The 27,312-nt window shown below is 38.5% G+C and overlaps 1 protein-coding gene across 1 annotated transcript in view; it reads left to right on the top strand.

Moving 5' to 3' along the window:
- Nucleotides 1–2,603: 2,603 nt before the first annotated feature.
- The window catches only part of LOC124805027 (myotubularin-related protein 10-B), a 107,955-nt gene continuing 83,246 nt past the window's right edge, over nucleotides 2,604–27,312 (top strand). Inside the window, exons 1-6 of the mRNA XM_047265437.1 lie at nucleotides 2,604–3,121; nucleotides 3,203–3,254; nucleotides 3,327–3,463; nucleotides 7,659–7,817; nucleotides 7,908–8,032; nucleotides 23,261–23,398. Coding sequence (XP_047121393.1) covers nucleotides 3,059–3,121; nucleotides 3,203–3,254; nucleotides 3,327–3,463; nucleotides 7,659–7,817; nucleotides 7,908–8,032; nucleotides 23,261–23,398 — 674 coding nt within the window. The 5' untranslated portion in view covers nucleotides 2,604–3,058. The remainder of the gene's footprint in view (nucleotides 3,122–3,202; nucleotides 3,255–3,326; nucleotides 3,464–7,658; nucleotides 7,818–7,907; nucleotides 8,033–23,260; nucleotides 23,399–27,312) is intronic.

The following is a 27,312-nucleotide window of genomic DNA, read 5'->3' as shown; positions in this document are numbered from 1 at the left end:
AATAAGGACAAGACTGTAGTAATAAAGTTCTTGCTACATTTTAATAATACTCTAACTCAATCACTTTCTATAGTTGAAACATAAGTTTTTCAGCATATTGATTGATGAACATCTCACTTGGAAAGAGCATATCAGCTCCACTTGTAAAAAGGTTTCTAGTAATATTTACTTACTAAAACGTCTTGCAAATATAGTAGCTCCCCTTGTCCTTAAACAAGTGTATTATGGGTTAATACACTTACATCTGCAATATGGGATCGAGGCCTGGGGTGGGGCACCCACTGTCTATATGGATTGCATTTTCAGGCTTCAAAAGAGAGCAGTTAGGATAATTGCTAATATAAGCAAACGCCAGTCCTGTAGGGACTATTTTATAAATTATAAATTACTGACTGTTTACTCATTGTATGTATTTAAGACCATAATGTTTGTAAAAGAGAATGAGTAAAATAGTGTAAAGAACAAAGACATCCATAATTACAATACTCGAGCCAAAAGTGACTATCATAGGATACGGACTAACAAGAAAGCTACAGACCACAGTCCATATGTAACTGGGAGACAATTCTATAATAAGTTGCCAAAAAATATAAAGCAACTCCAAGGCAATCTTTTCAAGAGCAAGTTGAAAAATTGGTTAATAGAAAGATGTTTATACTCATTAAAAGAATTCTGAGCTGCAGTACTGTTAGTTTATTCTTTTGCATACTGCAGTATATTAGTGGTGGTAGTGTTATAATTGGCTAATTGGTGTATATAATCATTATATGTATGGAGTGACATATAATGTGCTAATGTGTTTATAGCATTATTGCATGGAATGATATACAATGTGCTACTTGATGTATGTATTCATTCTTGGAATGACCTGATATTGATATAATTGTACAAAAAATGTCGATGTCCAAGACTGTAAAGTTAACATGGACAAATAAACATTATTATTATTATTATTAAACAGTTTCACTGATTGTGGGCATGGTTCTCTTGTTTCCTAACAGTCTTGCAACCTTCTTTTGCAATATGTCGATCAATTCTTTAAGGCAGAGTACCTGCTTATTGACGTCCGACCGTTGCCCTTTTTGGATAGCCACGGTTTCTTGTGTAACGAATACCCCAGTATCCATTATTTTGCTTGACATGCACGTAGTATCCAATGTTGCATAAACTTCGTCCGCTACTATGACCACTTGGTAGACATCATCTTTTCGCACATTACCACTGCTGACTGTCCCAAGTAGTTGCACCATTCGGATGTGCCATAACGTCGCACCTGACAATTCTGTCTCTCCCATAATCTCGCCAATATTCAGAGGGTGGTCTGTCTCATATTTGCTCGTTTTTCAGTACTTGCTGTGTTCATGGTCCAGTGGTTTGCATACTCTACTGATTTACAGCTTCTTTCGACTCATATATTGCTGATCTTGTGGCTGATTTAGTATTACATCTGCAACTATAGCGGCCGCCCTAGCATCTAATCCATTCATTGCCACTGCAAACTTCATCCGTTTATCGGTCATCTCGTTTTGCGGCAGTGGTATTCCGAGCATTGAAAACCAATGTTCCGGTTTTTCTGGCAAGAACTGCGGCGTATGTACCTTCACTCGTGGTTTTTTGACCACTGTAATTCTCTTGTTGGCAGCTGTATGTCTACTCACCAATGAATTTTCCTATTCCTCTATTGCCGACTGGACTTTTTATAGCCGCATCTGTAAATCGTTCTGTAGATTCGCTAGCTGTCTCGTAGTTTGAATATTTGAATACGAATCGGCTCTTATGCCAACGATATCGTCTCACTTTGCATGCCTGCTCGCATATTTTCGCGTTTTTGTGGTATCACCACTTTGTAGTATTCCTGCATGTTCGCTTGATCACAGAATGTCAAATATTACTCAAAAAAGTTTATTTCTTTATTAACACAATTTCGTAACTGTTAAAAGTACCAGTAACGATGTTTGATCATTGAAGGACTAAAATGACTATGTCTTACTCCGCTCCAAATAGACACAAAAGAATACTGTGACATTTATCCTGGCGGCGGCAACTTCCCCATGAGCAAAACAAATTTATGCCATTTTTCGGATCCCACTGGGGGAATCTGTTCCTTCATATGCATCTGTTAACAAGTGGACAAATAAGTTTAAATTTCGATCCGACATCTGCATCTATCTACACTTACATCTATACTCTGCAAACCGCCGTGAGGTGCGTGGCAGGGGTACGTCCCATTGTACCATTTATTAGGATTTCTTCCTGTTCCATTCATGTATGGAGCACGGAGAGAATGATTGTTTGAATGCCGCTGTACGTGCAGCAATTATTTCTAGTGTTATCCACACGATCCCTATGTGAGCGTGACGAAGAGTGTTGTAGTATATAGCTAGATTAATCATTGAAATTCTTAAAACTTTGTTAATGGACTTTCTTGTGATAGTGGTTGGCCCATATGTGCCACCACCCCAGGAATTACTAAGAAAGTGCATGAAATGCATGTCTGTGTGATAAGCGGTGTTTCTTACAAATCGTTGTTCGAGAAAACAGAAAAGTATCACAGATTTTACAACATCGTAATACCAAAGAAATTATTTTTGAAGGGTGTAAAGATATGCGCGTCACGTCTATGATGTGTATTGTTTTGGGTTATTTCTACGTCCAAATTTATTAATATTCAAAATCGATGTGTATTTGTTATCAAAATTTATATTTGATATCAAAACTTCGGCAGAAATGAAAAAAATTATAGCTCTACGGCTAGGACTTTTTGAAGTATTACACGCTGTGCACCACTGATACACAAGTTACGTGTGACAATTTAGGAAAAAATATTTAAAGGAAAAGAGTAATGTGTTTTGAAAATATGCTGCCATGCTGGACTCGTGAAGAATATAACACAAATAGGCAGTGACAGCTTTTAAATAATGTCTGGTACGTGATGTGTGACAAATGTGATTCTAGGGGTTCTGATTCTACCATCTCGTTCTGATCCGTAAGGTGACAGGGTTATAGAAAATATGGTTACTTAAGCTTCTATTCCGAGAACACAATCAAAGTAGCAGTTATGTCAGATAAAATGACCAACAGCTTCCGGAGCTACGTAGGACTTGACGATCAGGATTTGCAGGTATTTTTTTGTTTAGAGCACTCCATCATTCGCAGCATGAAAGATTCATTAATTAGTGAATATTTCTTTATCTTTTAACAGAATACTAGTGGAGAGGATTCCATCACCGAGCTAAACCCAAGAATCTTAGCGGGTTGGTAATTATTTAGTACAGTTATGCATTACTTGAAGGTCCTTGTGAAATTACATTGTTGTGAATTTACAGGTGAAGTCGTCATCGCAGAAGCACAGAATGTCTTAATGTTTGCTCCAGTGAGTGAACAGAAACATGGCAAATCTGGAACACTTTATGTCACCAATTTCAAATTATCATTTGTCACCACAGACGATCGGGCACAAGAGGTATATCGTTGTATTTAAAGTTTTTATAGGCTGTTGCCTTTTGGGCAACCAATGTACCTTACAGCTCAAACAGTTCATTTCAATAACGTTCTATGAAAACTGTCAATTCACACTAGTTATAGGGTTATTTCTAGAAATTGACATGTAGAAACTTTTCTTGTTTTGTTTTGGTCCAATTTGTCAATTACAAATTGATGATTTTAGTGTGATTTGCTGGGAGTGGAGGGATTAGTAGTTGTGTGACTTTGGTATAGACTGTTTTACAAAGGTAAGACTGCACTGCTCTTTTCCCCATGGCAGTCAATGTGCATAATGTACCATGACATTGTTCACTTACTAGTAGCCCCACCAAAAACCTGAACCTACAGGCCTTACGCATCGTGTTAGCACTTAATACTTTGAACATTATACAGTAAAATAACATCATGATGGACAGATTGTAGTGCAATGGGAAAATGTTCTCAGCATGCTGACAACAATATTTAAATTGTTGTAATTGTACCTCAGAACTGACAGAACAGTGAGCATGCAGTGCTTGAGAAAAGAACTGTGATTGACTTTCATTTGGCCCCCAAGGGCTAGACTTGCTGAATTATCAAGCGCAAAGCTGTATTAAATGAAGTATAATTAACGTACAGTATTTTATAGTCAGCATGACAATTTTCTTAGTAAGTGATTACAGTGCTGATACTGGATCCGGGTATCAGGCGTATTGGTCCAACAGTGAAATAAGTAGCAAATTTTTGATGCCTCCCACAACTTTCTATATCATTTTTAGCTCACAGATATTGCCAAAACAGCATTATTTCTGAAGTAGGACTTCAATGTGCCTGTGCATTTTATTGCTTGAGCTAAGTGATGTGGCAAAATGAGAAAACACTTTACTCTCATTGGAAGGAAGGTGGTTGAAATCTCTATTGAACCATGTAGGTTTTCTGTAGTTTACTCAAACCACCTAAAGTACATGCTGGGATAGTTGTTCTGCTTTCAGTGTGTTACTATAGTAGACCTAATATCTGTTTCAACTGTAGCTGTATTTACTTGCAAACATTGTGCCTGTAATTTACTCATAAAATTAGAGATGTAAGATATTGGTAACCACTAAGTTTAGAATTTTACTCTTAGAGTAGATTGATAATTACCTGCATAAGCAGCCTCATAAGAAAATTTTTCGGTTTACTTCTTTGCCATGTATGATGTGCATGAGTAAGGTGTGTGTGTTGACCAACCATTTGATCTCTCCTACCTCTCCCTAGATTCTTTTGTGACCTAGATATGTCAAATCCAGGCTTTGTCATATAGCTTGGTGTGATTATACTAACGTGAGGTGTTCCTAGAAATGAAACTTGTTTGGCAAATGAAGCTGTCATCGTATTATTGTCTTTGCACCATGAATGTCTTCCAGATCTTTCACAAAGGAAAATTATTCTGCAATGTGCTGTGCACCTCATACTATGTTTTGATAACTTGTTTATCAATTATGTACATGAGAATTCACACACACACACACACACACACACACACACACACACACACCTTCACCAGTTCCAGCATTCTCCTCTTGCAAGTATTAAGGCATTGAAATTTATTCAGTCCATTCAGAATCTTAATCTTCCCAGACTTATCATCCGGGTTTCCACAGTCTCAGAAGTGCTGGAGCTATTTTAGATGTCAAGACTAAAGTTTTAAAGTTTACAGTTTCCTTAAAATCTCTCCTCTGATATCAAGAGATTGACGTAAATCAAATTATTGCTTTAATGTCGCTTTCACAAATTCTAAGTCTTAGTAGTTACAGTAGAAAGAGAATACCATTTATCTCCTTGTTATTTTGGTACCCACGTGCTTGACACCTACTGCAGCTGCATCTACATCTACACTCTGCAAACCACTGTGAAGAACTTAGCAGAGGATATGTCCCATTGTACCAATTATTAGGGTTTCTTCCCGTTTCATTGACATATGGATTGCGGGAAGAGTGATTCTTTGAAGTCCTCTGTGCATGCTGTAATTATTCTAATCTTTTCCACGCAAACCCTATGTGAGCAATACATAGGAGTTGTTGTATATTTCTAGAGTCCTCATTGAAATTTGGTTCTTGAAACTTTGTAAGTAGACTTTCTCATCCTAGTTTACATCTATCTTCACAAGTCTGCCAGTTCACTTTCTTCAGCATCTCTTGACACTCTCCCAAAGCTCAAACGAAATCGTGACCATTTGTGCTGCTCTTCTTGTGTACATTCAATATCCCCTGTTAGCCTTATTTGGTACATGTCCCACACACTGGAGCAATATTGTAGAATGGACCGCCTGAGTGATTTGTAAGCAATCTCCTCTGCAGGCTGATTGCACTTGCCCAGTAGTCTACTAGTAAACTGTAATCTACCACCATGACTTAGCCTATGTGATTGTTCCATTTCTTATACCTACGAAGTGTTACATCCAAATATTTGTACGAGTTGGCTGTTTCCATTTTTGACTGACTGATATTATAGTCACAGGATACTGTGTTTTTTCATTTTGTGAATTGCACAATTTACATTTCTGGACACTTAAAGCAAGTTTCCAATCTTTGCACCACTTTGAAATTTTATCAAGATCTGACTGAATATTTATGCAGCTTCTTTCAGACAGAACTTCAATATAGATAACTGCACCATCTACAAAAAGTCTGAGGTTACTATTAATATTGCTCGCAAGATCATTAATATACAACATAAACAGCAAGGGTCCCAACAAAGTTCCCTGGGGCACACCTGAAGTTTCTGTGTTATAACCAGAGTTAGGATTTTTATGTGCAAATTTCAGATGAAGAAAGGAAGGGAAATGTGCTAGAATGAGGTAAAACGGGAAAAGGGAACTGATTTACTCAAGTGATTCAACTAATTCTAGGTTATTGAGCTATAAACAAGTACGTCAAATCATTACCCATCAGACGAAGGAAAAATAAACTTGAAGCTGTTGTACTTAAAGACTTTAAGCATTTCTACATATTTAAAAATTAGTCTGTTTCTGTTAGCATTTAGAATGCCTATGTAAATGCTTAAGCTTGTTTCAACATCCACAGAAACCAGTGGTGCAAATTTTGTATTAATTCCGAATGGCATCTCTAGATGTAAGACCAGAGTGAAGTTTGTCTTTGGCAAAGCCGTGCAACTGCTCCCTGATGCAAGCAAAATATTCCATTGCCCCTGCCCCTGCAATACCGTGTTATACGCAAAACATTCTTGGTTTTCTTGCTACGTCAATTTGGGATAAAATCTCAAGCTTTTGACAATAGCCTCCATCGTCAGGAGCATTGACTGTCTTCACTGAAGTTGTCGTGGCCTTATATAGCTCGTGGACGGCTTCAGATTTGTCAGCTTGTGATTGGTCGGTGATAACATACTGCTGTCGCAGACAGTGCCACCACTTCTGTGAGAACGTAAACCCTTCAAGGAATGTCTGTGCTGCTTCTCTGCATCAAGCGCTCGTTTCCATGCATTGCTCAGATAGTATCTACTATCGTGGTTACAGTGCTTCTCGCTCATTCTTATTTCAACAGCTTCCTCAATAACAGAATCCCAGTATGTGGACGCATGGGACAAAATTTTTGTTTCCTCAAACAGTATTTTATGTTTGTTCTTGAGGCTTTGCTCCGCAATTGCCGATTTCTCCAGTTCTGTATTTTTAATATGCCATTGGTGTTCTGCACAGCGGTCTGAAATGGTATATTGATTCGAAATCATATACAAATGGAATTAAACTCACAAGTCATTTCTCATAGAAATAATAAAGTGCCCTCAGAAAGAGTACTGAAAAGCTACAGGAAAAAAAATAAATAAATAAATTACAGGCATGGTTGGAGGAAAAAGGGATACCCAAAGAGTTTTAATTTACACTAAGAAAAAAGTGCGCACCTAAATACCCTAACCCTGATTATGTCTGTGTACGGCTGTGTGTGTGTGTGTGTGTGTGTGTGTGTGTGTGTGTGTGTGTGTGTGTGTGTGTGTTGAAACCATGCTCTATATTTTTATGTTACTTTTCATGAGTATGGGGTAATAGTAATGCTGTACTTTAATTATACTGTGCAACTTTGACTACAACTGTCAACTGGCTACTACATTTCTTGTCTTCCTCTCTTCTTCCAATATGTATGTTTGTTGAGTAGCTCTGTAATCAATGTATGTTCTTCATTACTTTCTGTTTTATTTTGTAGGACTCCTTAAGTCAGCAAAACTCACTTTTAGCAGAAAATGAAGTTTGTCTTTCAAATGTTGATATTGTGTATCAAGTTTTTGGTGACAAGAAAAAGAAATTGATTCCCGGCAGTAATGTGTCCACTAATAAGGTTAAAGGGATATACATAATTTGCAAGGTTGGTACAATTAATTTTTATACTGTTGAACTTCATAGTATTAGAACTCCATACAAGTCAGTAATGAATTTTTGTTGCCTTTATTTTCAGAATATGAGGGTACTTTCTTTTAGCTTCAAATTCTCACCTGTAGGGCATGGAAAAATGCTGACAAATGCATTGCTTCATCATGCTTTTCCTTCCAGACATCATTTGTTGTTTGCTTATGATTACAGGTAAGTTGAAGCCCCTCTCTCTATCTCTCTCTCCCTCCCCCTCTCTCTCCCTCCCCCTCCCTCCCCCCCCCCCCACCTCCCAGCCTCTCCCCATCTCCCCCCCCCCTCTCTCTCTCTCTCTCTCTCTCTCTCTCTCTCTCTCTCTCTTTCTCGAAGCAAGCACATTAAGATTGGTCAGTGTGAAGACATGACAGAATGGCAGACAGGAGCTATCTTGTTTGGACATGTCCATTAGTGCCAGTTGAATAAAGTTGTCCAGTTTCATGTATCAAAGCAGTCAGTCAGTCTACAAGGAATATTGAATCACTCACAGCCATTCAACACTATGTAAGAACAGTGGCTGTAAAAACACTAATGACAGGGACTAGAGATGCCTTGACAATGACAATTGCTTTAAAATTCAGTGTGAATTGCTGGTATCAATCAATGCGGGTCCACCTCTACCAGTTTCTAGGCAAATATTGCGAGAGGAACTGCATACAGTGTCTTTTGTAACATTTTCTGCTACTGCTGCAGAAACTGACAGAATAAATCTTGACTGCTGTGTCTACACTGATCTGGTTTCAATCAAACTTCAACTTGGCACACATGTCATGTGTTGTCTGGAAAGAATCGTTGTGAGGGTAAGAACTACCTATGTGTGAAAGGGGTGTGTTGAAAAAAGCAGTGTAGCCCATGAGAATGAGAGCACTTAGTGACCTACAACAAATTATACCCATAATTTCAAACCTTTATGACACTTTTTATCGTTGACAATCCCCACAAAATGATGAAAAGAAAAAACTTAATCACTTACTACATTTCCACTGTTGTTGCAGTAAAACTGCCCCATGAAGTGTGACTTTTAATTTATTACTTTTTTACTACTAAGTGCATTCGTGACACTTTTTTGCAGATGGTATTTACGTATGCCGCTGAATGTACTTACAAAATTATGTTAGTGTATGACACACACATTTCAGGAAATATGACATCCTAAACACAGAGATACATGAAAAACTGCAGCGTCGTGCATAGGGAGAAGATGATAGGACAGTGAGGGTGGAAACTGTTGGGTGCAGGGTGTGGGGACAGTTTGTTACCGTTGATCTCATCTCCCACCGTGTTTATTTGCAGCCCTCTACCAACGCATCTGTCTATCTTTCCATGCTCCACTCCTGTTTTGTTCCTTTTTTCCCCACCTCCCTGCCCCTCAGCCTCCTGATACTGTGCCTGTTGGCAGTCTAGTCCGTGCACACTCCAGCAGACAGCGTTCATTGCACACTCCAGCAGACAGCGTTCATCTCTCTTCCCACCTGTACACTACTATCTTCTCCCCCCCCCTCCCCCCCCCCCCCCCCCACACACACACACACACCAGTATTGCTGCTTGTATCTCACACGATGTTGCATTCTGGCCCGAGTGCTGGAGTTAGCGGTCATGTGTGCGTGAGGTGTGTGTGTGTGTGTGTGTGTGTGTGTGTGTGTGTGTGTGTGTGTGTGAGAGAGTAGTAGTAGTAGTAGTAGTAGTAGCAGCAGCAGCAGCACTCTTATTATTTCCTACAATGTATGGAGATAGTAATTCAGACTGGAGGTGGCTCTGTGATGTTTTGATGATACGTACTATGACTAGGGCCCATTTATTCAAGTTACTGTGAGCATGAACCAGGATATTTATTTCAGCACTTATGGTGACCAAGTGTTGCCTTTCTTCCTCATCTTCATCTGGGAATACTCCCATCTTTCACGATGACAACAGCTGTGCTCACAGGGGTACATGCATACATTCCTGGTTTGACAAACATTCAGGCACCCTATCACACTTCAACTGACTTGCTAAATCATTCAACAGAAAATATCTGAGGCTACTTGGAACAGTGCCTGAAACATATCAATCAATATTCCTGAGATTCAATAGCTCTTTGGGAGCTAATCTTCGATGAGAGACTTCAGTTGAGTAGGGCATACCTCAAGAAAATTGTGTCCCCTCTTCTTCCATGGGGAATGGAAAATAATTGGAGATCATGATGAACGAAGTTGATCAAAGATGCACAAGCCTACCATGCTTGAAAGTAAGAGTCCTGATGATAGCTCCTGCCCGTAAAGATGTTTCAGTCAAAGAGTGCACAGTGTCCATTATCACTACTGATCTTCGGAAACAGTGACTGTTCCTGAATTGCCCATAAGCCCACTAACAAACAGTAGTACTTATATTTTGACAGTTGCCATACCTTCCATGTCAAATGTTCCCTCCTATACAGCCTTGGCATTCGAGGCAAACATATTTGTTCGGATGCAGACTGTTTACAGCAATATACCACCACTCTCATTTCAGCCTTCACTGGACGTAATTAATCACAGCCTAGGCCAAAAACAGATTTCCTGGGCCATCATTCCTGGTACTAATGACCCCTCTAATAAACAACTTTGGAGCACCTCACTTCTCATCCAGTATTATCCTACGGCTCCTACCCCTATTACCGTTCCCAGTGCAAGACTTGCCCTATGCACCCTCCTACCACCCCCTGTTACAGCCTTGTAACTGGCAAAACATATACTGTCAAAAAGAGAGTCGCCTGTGAAACGACACGTCGTATACCAGCCATTATGTAAACACTGTTCAGCGTTTTACATTGGCATGACTACCACCCAGTTGTCAGTAAGGGTGAATGGGCATAGGCAGAGGGTGTATGCAGGCAACACACGGTATCCTGTTGCAGAGCATGCTGTACTACATGACAGTCATGACCTCGGTGCCTGTTTCACGCCATATGGATTCTTGCCCCAGACACCATCAGTTTCTCAGATTTGGGAACTAGTACTACAACAGGTCCTTGGTTTTGGTCACCTACCTGGCCTTAACTTACATTAATTCCTTCCATCTCAACATTTATTGACAGTAACTATTCCTTTCTTCACTCCAATTTATTATCTACATCTTTCATTTTCTGATTTGTATATTTTTCGACCGCCCTCCCCCCCCCTTCCACTTATGTTACATACAATGCACTTAGCTTTTTACTCTTATTAACTCATGCATGATGTTTTAGTTGTAATCTCTGTCTTGCATGTTACCCTGTCTTTCACCGTTAAGCTCTCAGGATTTCAAATCTTGTCCACTGCAGTCCCAACAATCAATCTTTCCATCTCATCCTGTCTGGTAAGTTTCCCCTAATACACGGTTCTGGGTGACTTTTCTGAACTGTGCCCCTGTCCCCTAAACCTCCCCAGTCCTTTTCCTTTACCCTCTTCCATCCCCTTCAATGCTTCTACCAGGAGGAGGAGCCAATGGCTCTGAAAGCTTGTGAAAGTTCAATCCTTTTGTTTGTTGTGTGTGTGTGTGTGTGTGTGTGTGTGTGTGTGTGTGTTCCCCTGCTGTCACTTGGTGAATATACTCCTTCATTATGGTTTATTTCTCTGTGCTAGGGGCTGCATATCATAAAATGTCTTGACCTTTACTGTTTCTTTGGCTCTGGCAAACTAAATGGTGAGTGAGACTTCTAGAGTGAGTGACATATCCCAACTCCATCATAAATTCCTCATCTGATTTCTGTAGACTTTGTACAACTATCATTGAGTCAACCATCTTTCCTCTAGCTTCATAGTATTGCAGTGCTCTCACATACATATAAATTATCCCAACAGGATGGATCAAAACTGGTAATATACACTGATCGTGAACTTTCAGTTTCACACTTGGAAGCTCAGTTTTTAAAACACTGTGCAGTATACCGTATGTGCTGTAGGCCTCTTTTACTTTTCTGTATATTTCTTTTTCTGCCTATGCACTCATTGTATTTAACTATCCTCATTGTCTTTAACTATCCTCATTGCCTTTAATTGCCCTGATTACAAAAATTTGTCAGCTAGCTCTATAATCCAGTTACTAATTTGTACATTTTTCTTGTCAGTCTGTTGATTATAGATTGTTTTCTTCTTATTGTGATTTATTTTCAAGCATAGTTCCAAACTTCCCGAAGGGTTCCATCTTGCTTAATTTTTTTTTAAGTTTCACCCTGGTGCAAGGTGGACAAGACCTCAGAAAATGCAAGGAAATCTTCAAAGAAAAAAGTTCTGACTACAAAGCAAAAGCCCAAATGCTGTTGATTTGCTGGATTTACTATCCACAGAATAACTCGTTCTTAGTTTACAATGGGCTTTACAGTCTGGTACCTTTCAGTAGACACTCTATGCATACTGTCCCATTTCCTGGGATGTAAATCAAATACATGTTGATTATGTTATGTTTTCCTTTGCATGCTCTGTGGTTCTGTAGTGGATAATCGAATAGTAAAAATAATATATAACTTCGTTACTGTATTTGCAGCATCAGTTGATTTGAATGTAAAAATATATACAGATACAAGAAATTTATGAATCTGTCACTCGTCAATACAATGCCTGTTCAGAAGATGTCGAGCCCTGACCACTATGAAAGTCTGTTAAAGTTATTCAACTGGCAAACATAATGAATGGGTTCAGTGTATGAATGTTCGAACTTAAGTACACCAACTGCTGGATCTTGAGAGAGAGGGGGTGTTTGCTCCTCATTGTCAGTGATGTAATTGTTCATGGCAATACCCATGTGCCGCAGTGGCAGCTATAGGAAACATGGGAGCATAACTGGTGGTGCACCTATTGAAAAGTGTGGCTGACTGAATCACAATACTGTCGGAAAGAGTACTGTTGGAAAGACCACACCATGCAACTTAACTAGGAAGGGATCCATGGCGCAGTACACAATGTTGCAGACTCGGAGGAAACACTCGTGGTGAGGCAAGCACGTCTAATAAGACCTTGTGTCATTTCACAATGCTCCAGGAGTACCTCACAAAAAAAAAAAAAAATGATCATCTGAAACCAGAACTGTACTGCTATTTCAACTAATAAATGCTAACTTCATTTTTGATGATATCTTATTTGAACTGGTCACCCTTGCTCAGTTATAAAAGCCGTTGAGGGTACTAATGCCACCCAAACTCTTATACATTTCATAAAATGCTCTTGTACCTTCACAACTTATGCTGTTAATTAACTTTATCATTTAGTTGTTGAGAGTTGTCTGTTCTAGAGGCAAACCATACAGTGTCATCAGCGAAAGAAAGGTAATTCGTGTATGTTCCATTGACACATAACACATTTTTTTTTTTTTTTAATTTAAGTAATGAAAACTTTCTCTAGGGCTGCTGAGAAAAGGTTCTATGATATCTCCACTTGCCACCTCTTCTTCAAGTTTCAAATTTATGAATCTTCATACATATTCTAATTGAAAGCTGTAGCATTCACATATGTCTTCTTCAGTATAACAACATCTTAACATCTATATCCACCATTGTAACCAAGTCTACAAATCACTGTGAAGTGCTTGGAGAGGGTGCTTTCTATTGTACCACATATTAGGGTTTCTTCCTGTTTCATTTGTATATGGGGTGCAGGAAGAAAGACTGCTGAAATTCATCTGTGTTTGCTGTAATCAGTCTAACATTGTCTTTTGAGACCTTATGGAAGTATACATAGGCGGCTGTACTATATTCCTTAATTTCTTATTGCATACTGGTTCTTGAAGCTACATTAGAAAGTGCTTGCAGGATAGTTGGTGTCCATCTTCAAGCATCTGTTATCTCAAGTTTCTCAGCATTTTGGTAACATTCTCCTGTGAGTCAAACAGAGAATGAATCAATGTTGTTTTTCTCAAGGGCTACTAGCATAGATTTAGTTGAAATTCAAGTCAAAAACTTTCTCAAAATCCATGAACCCCAGTAAAGTAATAATTCATACTCGTTTCTCTAGTTTGTAATTTGTGACCTGACTTGCAGTTGTCCATTGTGCTATGTCCACAACTAAAGCTAATTTGTCCCTTCACTTGGTTTAAGTCCAGTTTTTTGTACAGAGTTGCTAATTATTTCCATGACCAACTTAAATATTATGGAGAAGAGGCTGATAGGTTTGCAGGGTGTTTCTGTAAGAGTGTGCAAAAATGTAACAGGACATAGAGAATGCTCCATTGAACAATTTGAGGTAGGGAACCTGGGGTTATAGGAGCCAGCTTAAGGAGATATGGAAGTAAACTACATGTAAGTTCTTTATTTCCCGCAAGGAAATAAGGACAACGAGCCTGATTACTAGGCAGTCGTGATTCAGGTTTTATTTATTTTACTTGTCCATAAGATATCGTATATACATTTTCCCATGACAGAACATGCTATGAATCAGCGACAGACCCATTCCGCATGACAGTGCACCACCTCACTTATGTGTGGATGTCTGCAACCATCTCAGTGCTGTATTTCCTATATAGTCGCTGGATTGGAAAGGGAGGTCCTGTTCCATGGCCTGCGAGGTCACCTAACCGGAATCCCCATGCGTATTTCCTATTGGGATATCTAAAGCCACTTGTGTATGAGACCCCAGTGGGTAAGATGATGGAATTAGTTGCTAAAATTGTAGCGGGCTCTGACGTGATTCGAAACACACCAGGTATATTTGTCAGGATGTGTCAGAATCTTGTTCTCTGATGTCATACTTGCATTGAGGTTGATGGCTGTCAGGTTCAGCGCATTTTGTAAGATATAGTACCCCTGGTATGTTCATTGTGTCATTGATGGTATTCGCAGTTAACTGCAAATAATATAAATAAAAAAGTACACAGCAATGCGATTTTGTTCCTATTATCTCCTGAAGGTGGCTTCTCCAACCCCAGGTTCCCTACCTCAAATAGTTCAGTGGATCATCCACTATGTCCTGTTAAATTTTTGCCCACTCTTACGGAAACACCCCGTACAGTTACGGTATATTAATGATTTTTACTTATGGACCGTCTGACAGCAACTGAATAAAACACAATTTTAGTGCCATACGCGTTTCGCCTTTATTTTCTGCAAGGCATCATCAGTGGCAGGTTGCGTGGACAATTTCTTACATATTACGCTCCTGTTGCATTTTATGTGTTGTTCTTCTTCTTATTAACGCCAATTTGCGGTTTTTTTCCACATTCGACAGCACTGTGAACTGAATGCTTGTGTGTTTTTTTTTTTTTTTTTTTTTTTGTCCTGAGACTGGTTTGATGCAGCTCTCTATGCTACTCTTTCCTGTGCAAGCTTCTTCATTTCCCAGTACTCACTGCAACCTACATCCTTCTGAATCTGCTTAGTGTATTCATCTCTTGGTCTCCCTCTACGATTTTTACCCTTTACACTGCCCTCCAATGCTAAATTTGTGATCCCTTGATGCCTCAGAACATGTCCTACCAACCGGTCCCTTCTTCTTGTCAAGTTGTGCCACAAACTTCTCTTCTCCCCAATTCTATTCAATACCTCCTCATTAGTTATGTGATCTACCCATCTAATCATCCGCATTCTTCAGTAGCACCACATTTCGAAAGTTTCTATTCTCTTCTTGTCCAAACTATTTATCGTCCATGTTTCACTTCCATACATGGCTACGCTCCATACAAATACTTTCAGAAACAACTTCCTGACACTTAAATCTATACTCAATGTTAACAAATTTCTCTTCTTCAGAAACGCTTTCCTTGCCATTGCCAGTCTACATTTTATATCCTCTCCACTTTGACCATCATCAGTTATTTTGCTCCCCAAATAGCAAAACTCCTTTAAGCATCTCATTTCCTAATCTTATTCCCTCAGCATCACCAGACTTAATTCAACTACATTCCATTATCCTCGTTTTGCTTTTGTTGATGTTCATCTTATATCCTCCTTTCAAGACACTGTCCATTCCGTTCAACTGCTCTTCCAGGTCCTTTGCTGTCTCTGACAGAATTACAATGTCATTGGCGAACCTCAAAGTTTTTATTTCTTCTCCATGGATTTTAATACCTAATCTGAACTTTTCTTTTGTTTCCTTTACTGCTTGCTCAATATACAGATTGAATAACATCGGGGGCAGGCTACAACCCTGTCTCACTCCCTTCCCAACCGCTGCTTCCCTTTCATGTCCCTTGACTCTTATAACTGCCATCTGGTTTCTGTACAAATTGAAAATAGCCTTTCGCTCCCTGTATTTTACCCCTGCCACCTTTAGAATTTGAAAGAGAGTATTCCAGTCAACATTGTCAAAAGCTTTCTCTTAGTCTACAAATGCTAGAAACGTAGGTTTGTCTTTCCTTAATCTTACTTCTAAGATAAGTCATAGGGTCAGTATTGCCTAACATGTTCCTACGTTTCTATGGAATCCAAACTGATCTTTCCCGAGGTCAGCTTCTACCAGTTTCTCCATTTGTCTGTAAAGAATTCGTGTTAGTATTTTGCAGCTGTGACTTATTAAACTGATAGTTCAGTAATTTTCACATCTGACAACACCTGCTTTCTTTGGGATTGGAATTATTATATTCTTCTTGAAGTCTGAGGGTACTTCGCCTGTCTCATACATCTTGCTCACCAGATGGTAGAGTTTTGTCGGTTAGGTTAGGTTAGGTTAAGGACTGGCTCTCCCAAGGCCGTCAGTAGTTCCAATGGAATGTTGTCTACTCCGGGGGCCTTGTTTTTGACTCAGGTCTTTCAGTGCTCTGTCAAACTTTTCACGCAGTACCATATCTCCCATTTCATCTTCATCTACATCCTCTTCCATTTCCATAATATTGTCCTCAAGTACATCGCCCTTGTACAGACCCTCTATATACTCCTTCCACCTTTCTGCTTTCCCTTCTTTGCTTAGAACTGGGTTTCCATCTGAGCTCTTGATATTCATACAAATGGCTCTCTTTTCTCCAAAGGTCTCTTTAATTTTCCTGTAGGTAGTTCTATCTTACCCCTAGTGAGATAGGCCTCTACATCCTTACATTTGTCCTGTAGCCATCCCTGCTTAGCCATTTTGTACTTCCTGTCGATCTCATTTTTGAGACGTTTGTATTCCCTTTTGCCTGCTTCATTTACTGCGTTTTTATGTTTTCTCCTTTCATCAGTTAAATTCAATATTACTTCTGTTACCCAAGGATTTATACTAGCACTCGTCTTTTTACCTTCTTGATCCTCTGCTGCCTTCACTACTTCATCCCTCAGAGCTATCCATTCTTCTTCTACTGTATTTCTTTCCCCCATTCCTGTCAATTGTTCCCTTATGCTCTCCCTGAAACTCTGTACAACCTCTGGTTCTTTCAGTTTATCCAGGTCTCATCTCCTTAAATTCCCACCTTTTTGCAGTTTCTTCAGTTTTAATCTACAGTTCATAACCAATAGATTGTGGTCAGAGTCCACATCTGCCCCTGGAAATGTTTTACAATTTAAAACCTGGTCCCTAAATCTCTGTCTTAACATCATATAATCTATCTGATACCTTTTAGTATCTCCAGGGTTCTTCCATGTATACAACCTTCTTTTATGATTCTTGAACCAAGTGTTAGCTATGATTAAATTATGCTCTGTTCAAAATTCTACCAGACGGCATCCTCTTTCATTTCTCTCCCCCAATCCATATTCACCCACTACATTTCCTTCTCTCCCTTTTCCTACTCTCGAATTCCAGTCACCCATGACTATTAAATTTTCGTCTCCCTTCACTACCTGAATAATTTCTTTTATCTCATCATACATTTCATCAATTTCTTCATCATCTGCAGAGCTAGTTGGCATATAAACTTGTACTACTGTAGTAGGTGTGGGCTTCGTGTCTATCTTGGCAACAATAATGTGTTCTTTATGCTATTGGTAGTAGCTTACCCACACTTCTATTTTTTATTCATTATTAAACCTACTCCTGCGTTACCCCTATTTGATTTTGTGTTTATAATCCTGTATTCACCTGACCAAAAGTCTTGTTCCTCCTGCCACCGAACTTCACTAATTCCCACTATATCTAACTTCAACCTATCCATTTCCCTTTTTAAGTTTTCTAACCTACGTGCCCGTTTAAGGGATCTGACATTCCACGCTCCGATCCGTAGAACGCCAGTTTTCTTTCTCCTGGTAATGACATCCTCTTGAGTAGTCCCCGCCCAGAGATCCGAATGGGGGACTATTTTACCTCCGGAATATTTTACCCAAGAGGACGCCCTCATCATTTAACCATAAAGTAAAGTTGCATGCCCTCGGGAAAAATTACGGCTGTAGTTTCCCCTTGCTTTCAACAGTTCTCAGTACCAGCACAGCAAGGCTGTTTTGGTTAGTGTTGCAAGGCCATATCAGTCAATCATCCACACTGTTTCCCCTGCAACTACTGAAAAGGCTGCTGCCCCTCTTCAGGAACCACACGTATGTCTGGCCTCTCAACAGATACCCCTCCGTTGTGGTTGCACCTACGGTACGGCCATCTGTATCGCTGAGGCACACAAGCCTCCCCACCAACGGCAAGGTCCATAGTTCATGGGGGGGGGGGGGGGGGGGGCTTTCAAATATTAACACAAATTTCCTATGGAGAAACTGAATTTGACATAGTCTCTCTTTCTAAATATGTCTGGTCCCCCACCAACCATTTTAGCTTGCTCATAAAATGTTGAGTCCTGTTCTTTATAAGCCTCACTGTTTGGTTCGAACCTACCTCATAGTAGTAAGGCACCATACTGTTTATTTCCATGAATTGTGCATCATGATCAGATACTATGGTCCATTAGCAATTGAGTTCATATTAATTGTTTCAACTTAAGCTCTGTCTATAAAAACATTATCAAGCACTGTCCTACTACTTTTCTGCACACGAGTTGGAAAATTGACTACTGAAATTAAAGTGAAATGCCCTAACAATAATTGTAGTTCATTTTCCCTGTCTGTATCTTTTAAGAAATCTACATTGAAATCTCCATGAACTACTGTTTCTTTGTGTCTGACAGGCAGCTCAAAAAATGCATCTGGATTTCTCATAAATAGCTGAAAGTTTCCTAAAGGGGATCTGTAGACTTTTATGATTATCAGAGATATGTTTTTCAGTAACACTTCATAAGCACATGATTCTAGGATCTGATCAACACAAAAACTATTTGTTTTCAATGTTTTTGACCTTGGTGGTGGTAAGTTCCTATGGGACCAAACTTCTGAGGTCATCGGTCCCTTTGACCTTGTGTTCAGCTTCTACGTATGTTGGAACTGCTCCTTTTACCATGTTAACTTCATACACTAAAATGATGCAAGGTATTTAACTTCTCAATCCCTGTGGTTACATGGTGTTCAGAGAGGGACAGAACAACTCTCTCTTCAGAATTTTTCACATCTTCTAGGCATTCAATAAGTTCATCTATACTGTTTTTAAACCCCCACTGTTCTGACGAAACAAACTAATTTTATTTTTCTGGAAACTATTATATATATTATGGTCTTCTACTGCTTTAAGTTCTTTCAATACTCTCTGTCTGTAAGTCTGTAACCTGATGCTGAACTAAAATATGTGCCCCTTTGATTCCAGTAACCAAAGGGATACAGGGATTTGTGTGCTTGTGCCACCTCACCCCCCCCCCCCCTCCTTATATTTTCTACAAGATGCTCAGGTAATCTTCTGTCCTCCCTCCTATTTAGGTGCAGGCCATGATTAGTGTATCCCCATCTCCCAATGCAGCAACAGGTGCATCACAGATATGAGACAGCATTTCAGTCAAAAGCAATTCGCCAAGCTCTTTGTTCACATGGCTAACAGCCTTTAATGCTATATTCTATGTTGCTAGCCATGCTGTTTCCTGCTAAGTACTTTATGCTCACCATCAGAATCTCTGCATAAGGCCCCTTTATTCTCCTAGCATTAAAGCGATTCCTACAAGTCTACTGCGCCGTGTTAAGCTCAGAAACTGATTGAGGCTCTTGTCCTACTTCATTTAGGAAGTCAAATGGGATTGCTAACTGGAATTTGAAGTGTGATTTCTGAGATTTCCACCTTCTGTCTATTACTTGTCACCTTCTCCCAGCTCCCATTGTCTCTTTCCTCTTCAACATATATAATTCAAAATATGCCATTTCTAATGCTGCCTGGAGGGCACAAATATTTCTTCCCTGTTCCACGAATTTCTTGTCTTGACTAAGTAATCTACAACTCCATGGAAGAGCTTCATCTGACACATTTTTAGCTTCCCTGCTTCAGTCCCTCCAGTGAAACACCAACCTACAAGCCTGGCATGCACAATATTTTTTAACAACACTCTTAAACCAATGCTGTCAGGAAATTATGTAAAGCACTGTAACGCATCCAAAACAACACTCAACGATTAAACGGCAAACAAAGTTCTAGCTTATAAACACACCACCAATATTTATTCACTTAATGTAGGTTGTAAATTACGGAAAACACAAAACGAAACTCTAAAAAATACGATATTTATAACAACAATATTACTGCATTCATTGCAAAGAGGACATGTACCTTGAAGGCAAGAACTGAGGTGATCGGAGTACAAGTGGTGTAAGTCCTCAAAAATTGTTCTATTACTATGTCTTTTCAACATAATTAAATCTCCATTTCAAGTGACCATCAAAAGACAGGTGCAGTTCGTGTGATAAAATTAACAAGAAGATTTAAATGGAACAGAACGAAGCTGTATTGCTGTCAATGACGTAGGAAAGAGATGTATACTCATGAAAAGCTGCTCAGGCTAGGGATAATTTGAAATCAGATGTAGATAATATTTCAAATGACTTGTATGTGCTGACCTTTGATCTACAGAAGGCACTCCCATTTCTGAAACTGTCCACATCAACACCATACTAAAAGAGGAATCTGTATATGTACAACTTTGGAATACATTCATTTGATGAAAAGAATGGTTTTATGTACATGTCAGTTTTAGAAATTTTTGAAACAGTTCCTCTTTGGAACGAAGTACAGTACTAGATTGCATTTTGAACACATGACTGTAGAATATCCAGATGGACAATAACGACAATGACCTTTGGGATCGTATACAGGTCAATGCTCCATGTTATCAAATCGGACATATTTTGTAACATTCGGAGCTGTTGGCTTCCTCCTCTTCTTTTGTGGTGGTGTTATGTCTATTGAGGGCCTTCCTACTTCCCTTTTCCCTGAAAACATCAAACCATTGACAATATCTGCCCTGAATGACTTCAATGAGGCCTGCTTGTCCAGAGATTCTCTTCGAGATACCAGCCAGACATTTACAACACTCAGATCTAGCATAAATCCAAACAATCTGATGTACCAATGCCAAGTTTTCATTGGTACTCTGTAGAGCTCTATCAGCATACCAGCAAGATCAACTCCTCCCATATGCTTGTTGTACTGACATACAATACTGGGACTGGGCACATCAATTCTTCTTTTTTCGTTGCCGTCCCATCGTTTTACTGTTGAGAGTGGTTGGACACCACAAATTGAGCTTGCAAGTGTCACGATTTTATTGTCTGCCCACCTTACTAAAATTAATTCCATAAAATATTCTGGTATCCATAGCTATAAAAGCCCCTAAAAATAAAAATGTCTACTTTGTCACGTCGTAAGCGTATGTAATATACTAATGGCACATGTCCCAACTATGGGCAGTGTTGCTCACAGGCAACATAAAAGTTTTATACTATTTACGTAATTCAAAACAATATTAGATTGAAATATTTCTGCTATAAAGTCACCTCTGGGTATTTCTTCTAGGAAATCTACTAAGATTACTGCCAATTTATTGAAATCCGCTCTTCCAGAATCAAAATAAGACACCCCTGTTGCTCACACGGGGAGATCTCTGTAACACCACTGCACAAAATGCCATCTTGTGTGGAAAACGTGGAACTATTACAACAACTGGCATTCGCAGTGTGTAAAGGAACGTTGCCTGGAGGCGACAATGCCAGTAAAAGGCACTGGGAAGTGTTTGTTGTCCCATAAGGCCAACGTAAATTTGATGTTGCTTGAGAGCAATACTGCCAAATAAAGGGTTAAAATAGTTCACACAATGCATACTGATGTTTTATGCACAAAGAAATTGCAAACAACAATTGTAAACTGGAAGAAAACTGTTGATGTCCACAAAGTGAATTGGCTTGACATCAGTGCATGGAGAGCGAAAAGGAATGTGCGTGTTCACCAAAATACTAAAACGGCATCAAACCTGATATACAGGTCCATGAAATTAATTTGACAAGGAAAGGTAAAAGAAGACCAGTAGTCAGCTATTGGAACAAGACCTCTATAAGCAGTGTTGAGTAGTTACAGATGGAAAGAAGAAAAGTTTGTTGGATTTGCTGCCTTTTATTTTTCTCATTCAGCTCTCTTTCTTCAAACATACTCCTTGCATTGCAAAAACACGTCAGAAACAGTTTGTTGAAAATGATGCTGAGTCTGAAGGTATTGGTGAATTGTTCCATATGTGAATACATAGGTAAATGTATTCAATATAGGAACATATCTGAAAGTATTAAACATCGAGCTGTTATATTGTGTACAATTTTGTTTGCATTTTCAGGAGACTACTGAAGCAAGTCAGTTTTTTCCATTTCGATCATTATTGCCGTTTCCAGTTCGTGTATGCTGTTTGCATGTCTGTTTCAAAATAAAGTAAATTATGTTTGTAAAGTTTATGCTGTCTTTTTACTTTTATTACCCTCTAACATCTCTGGACTTGCACCATTTGCATTCTTAATGCCTAAAATATTGGAAATTAAAAAGACCAGGAGTCAGACACAGGCTGGCCACTGAGCAGCCAAATGTATTTTGCTTTGGCGACTCTTCTGGGTATGGCTTGATTAAGTGTAGGAAAACCATGCCTCACTCCCTCATATACCCTGTTTTGTGTAGTTATATTATTTCCAGAGAAAACTCCATTCTTAAATACTGGGAAAATAACTGAAAAAACTGTGACTGTTTTATAGTAATTAACAGCCTATTACGTAATGATAAACTCTCCATTTTGTCTGTAAACCTCACACCATTATATCTTATATCATCACTTAATTTCTTTGTGGGTTTTGTTAAGTTCTTGATTCATTTTCAATTACTACATAGTTTCTTTGCTGGGTGTAGTTCTACAACACATTACAAAATGTGAATGAAATATTTGAAACAGTAACTATCTCAAGATCTAGGGCACGTAAAATAAATGTAAATGTGTGTCCTTGTGTAATCATGTACACTGTTCCATCAATAACCAAGAATCAACTCCTTTAAACTGATGTCATTGCTAACAACACAATATTGAACCCACACCTGCATAAAATAATTTTCTTTAGATCTGCTCAAAGCTGTGTGCGACAAAATTGAAGTTTTGAAAACAATGCTAAATAAATTGTGTATTTTCATAATTCATCCTTTATAATTGTTCTGATAAATTATGTCTTGATAGCTATCTTTTTCATATTAAATTTTCAGAGAACCCTACTATTATGCATGTCGCCATCTGACAAGCATGTACAGAGATGTGGAGGACTGGCAAAATGAGCTGGAAAATTCAAAGTGTAGTGGCTGGAGAATCTCTTCTGCTAACAGAAACTTTGAGATATCCTCCAGGTAAGTGATCAATTGAATGGCGTGTCGTAGAATATCAGCTTTTGATTTCAACAAGTAAGGAAAGGATAGATTGCAACATACAATCCATTCCATTGTTTGTTTTTGATTTCAGCTTTGTGTAAAATGTAACACTGTAATCCTTTCTACAATTTTTATTCAGTTGGATGTTTGTGTAAGTGACACAATGTTATAGAATAATAAATAATAAGACCCAAGATTAAACCTGTGTGCCCGGCTGGGACTCAAACCTTTGCCTTTCATCAGTAAGTGCTACCTTGCACCTTGTCTACAAAAGGCGAAGGTCTCGGGTTCAAGTACTGATCAGGCATTCAGTTTTAATCCACCAGGAAGTTTCAAATCAGCCCACACACTACTGCAGAGTTAAAATATGTTCTGGAAGACTCACAACTTTGAAAGCAAAATTTCTAAGTTAAGTTGTAACTTACCAACCTGGTTCATATGCCTCTACCTCGTATGTCTCGTAGAATATCCGCCTTAATTCTCATTCTGTGATTATTGATTATGATTAACTAGTTTTAAATGATGTACACAGAACTGTAGAATATTTCATTTCTCTTCGCATTTATTAACATACGGTGTAATTTGATGATCAGCTTTATAAACTGTAGGACAGATGTCTTTTCTTAGGTCAGTTAGATACACAGACTTGAAGAATGTTCAGAATTTTTTCAAGTGGCAGCAATCAACAAAGCAACTGTACGTTTTACAAGATTCACTATGAACTTCACATAGTCATTACTCACTCATATTTATACATTCATATTACCAGGCTGTGACCAACTGACATAGTAACTGTACAGTTTGTATAACTGGCACAAATTACTTAAGACTTTGTACATGACACCTATTCAGAGATGCTTGTGCATATTACAGAAATTACAAACTGTTAAAGTTATTCCATTTTAGATATTAACGTAAAAACAGGAAAATTGAAGGGGATAAAAATCCAATAGTCAGTGAAATAAGTTTAACTAATAGAATGGCAAAACCCTTGCTACTACCTTATGAGAGTGAAGTATTAATGTGCGTGTGATTCCTTTAGTTTGCCAAAAAGTTTCTATAAAGTGTGTTCTTCTAATTGGAATAATTAACAAACTAACAAATTATTTTTTTAAATTTTTATATTTTTGGAAATAGAAAAACTGTGGCTCAGGATTTTGGATTTGAACATTTCTGATCATGAAAATTACAAAGAACTGTTGAAATATGAAGTTTTTAGGAAAAGTAAAACATTTGTTGAAAAGTGGAAGATGAGGGCTATTAACCTTGACTGCTACAGATGTGCTCTCTGCATCCTGTGCTGAAGGCAGGATTTGTTATGGCTGTACTGCTCGCCAAATGCTGGTGCCTGCACTCAGAGATGGCATTCTGGCCGATATGAAATACTTTTAATCTGATTTTTCAAAAACTGTTAGCAAAAAAAATTGAGTTTTGTATGTATTAAGTCTGATATCTTCACTCAGTAAACAACCAAATAACTTTTTGCTAATCCTGATACTTACTGTGCTGCATCGGATTAAGTAAAACATTGCACAAAATTTTAAATATTAGCAGAGGTAAAAATTCATGGGGTAAACAGAATGAGATTTTCAGTCTGCAACAGAGTGTGCACTGATGTGAAACTTCCTGGCAGGACCTTTGCCTTTCGTGGGCAAGTGCACTTTCCCACAAAAAGCGAAGGTCCCGAATTCTAGCCTTGGTCCGGCACACAGTTTTCATCTGCCAGGAAGTTTCACATTGTGTAAACGTTGCATTTGGTTGATTTTAGCCCATGCATTGCAGTGAATGAAATGTAGATAAGACATTGAGATCTTTTTTTGAAATTGAGAGCAGAACGATGTCTTTTTTTTTATTATCCGATGGATAGCTGCGCGCAATGCACCCATTCTTGTCCTTGTGTGTTTCAAACAATGTGGTCATAACAGTTGTCATATCTCATAACAGTTCAAGATATTGAAACAAGATTTTTACAAATGATAGCACACAGTGGCACATATGTTATATGATAAATACTCAGAACTTTTTTATTCACTGGGTTATGGTATAACTTGCCCACAGCAGTGAGATATCAGTGGCTCAGGACGCTTACACACCTCCACAGCACTGTAGGAAAACCTAGCAGTGTGTGTACACGTGCCACAGCACCTGAGGAATGGCATAGCAGGACATTTATCCATATCCACATCGGTGAAAGGGTTAAAGAAGCTATGTGAATATTGAAACAAATAATTTTTAGCATTGTTAAATTTTTATGGTCATATAGTTTGCAAGTATGGTAAATCATCATCGTTTCTTAAAAAAAAAAAATGTTTCCCTAATAACAAAGTATACTGTTGTCATCAGCAATTGGTAAGTTAAACATTGAATAATGAAATACTGACTGAACAAAAGACTAATTATTTCATGTAACTGCCATATTTGTACTGTTAACAGAAAGAGATCAGGAAAGGGAAAAAAGTGTTATTAGCATCAGGAGTGGTATAAGAACAATTTGGATAATCCCACCTTGTTACCTTATGAGCCTACTGTGATTCCGGAGCTGGCCACACTGTTTTTCATTATTAGATGTGTCCTGGTACACAGTACTTCAGATGTTCACTCTGACAATAATATACAAGACTTGTTAAACAGAAGTGTTCCACTTGCAAAACAGAATTTTGAAACCCAAGGGGGGAAAAAATACTGTATAAAACATTCTCCATCTTCTTGCCACACCAGTTCTAGGTAAAACATTGAGCATTCAATGATTACCTCCATTGTCTTTGTCAGCAGCAACTGACTGTCAAAATTGCTGCTTTGGTGGTGTTTTATAGCGCATGATGGCTTCTGATTGGTCAGTAATTACATAATTCCATGTCAGTCTTCAACATACTGGGATTCTGTACTTAAAGAGGCTGCAGAAATAAGAATGTGTGATAAGACCTTCAACCATGACAGTGGATATAATCCTTGCTGTGCAAGGAAGCAAGCTCTCGACGCAAGGAAGAGCCAGAGGCATTCGTTGTAATTTTTGGGGCACCACCAGCACAGGTATTGACACCTTTTGCAACGGCATTGTGTAATTACTGACTAATCAGAGGCAGACACATGTAATGGAAAACAGTGTTCACTATTCACTAGCTTTCAAGTTCTGGCTTTTTTTCTTGTAGAAAGTACACACATTCACACACAAAAACAATTGCGCACTACCACTGTCACAGCAACACATTGTTGCTGCTGTAGCGTGTGCGGTGGTGGGGACTTTCTATTAGGAAAAGAGTTAGAGCTTGGAAGTTAATGAACACTGTTTTCTGTTATGTGTGTGTGCACGCACCACACATTCATCTGTTATAGATGAGTGGTTTTTAATATTCATTTAGTTTTTGTTGTTTTATGTTGTTAAAACCTAGTTGAATTTGTTCACATGGACACCTACAGTATTGAAACATTGTTTACAGCCATTTACGATTTTCATATGTTACTTAATTTCTCAAATACATGATGATTTTACTAATACCTTGTGTTCATGAAAATATTTTCTCTTCCGTATTGAAGTATAGCTAAGCCAAAATTTAGATCGTAACTGAACTAGCAGTAGATGAATTATTAGTTTCATGTGCAATTACTATAATGCCAGTAACAGATGGTATTGAAGGACAGTGCAAAAGCATCGCTCTGTGTTTGGCACTTAGAAGTGATTTGTATGCAAGGGAACAACAGGTTTGTAATGATAACGAAAGTGGTACATAGTAATAAAAAGACAGGAAAATAAAATGTGATGATTAAACAAAAAGTTATAAATAAAAGAAGTTATAAATAAAAGCTCAATGACCGAAATCAAACAGTGGAAAAAGGGGAGTGGGGGTTACACAAGGTGCAGAAAAGTAACGAATTTTTAATCTGAATTGTGATAG

Source organism: Schistocerca piceifrons, chromosome 7, assembly GCF_021461385.2.
Source record: "Schistocerca piceifrons isolate TAMUIC-IGC-003096 chromosome 7, iqSchPice1.1, whole genome shotgun sequence".
Classification (NCBI taxonomy): Eukaryota; Metazoa; Arthropoda; class Insecta; order Orthoptera; family Acrididae; genus Schistocerca; species Schistocerca piceifrons.
The sequence above is the reverse complement of the archived record's forward strand: the minus strand, read 5'-3'. Positions and strand labels throughout refer to the sequence as shown.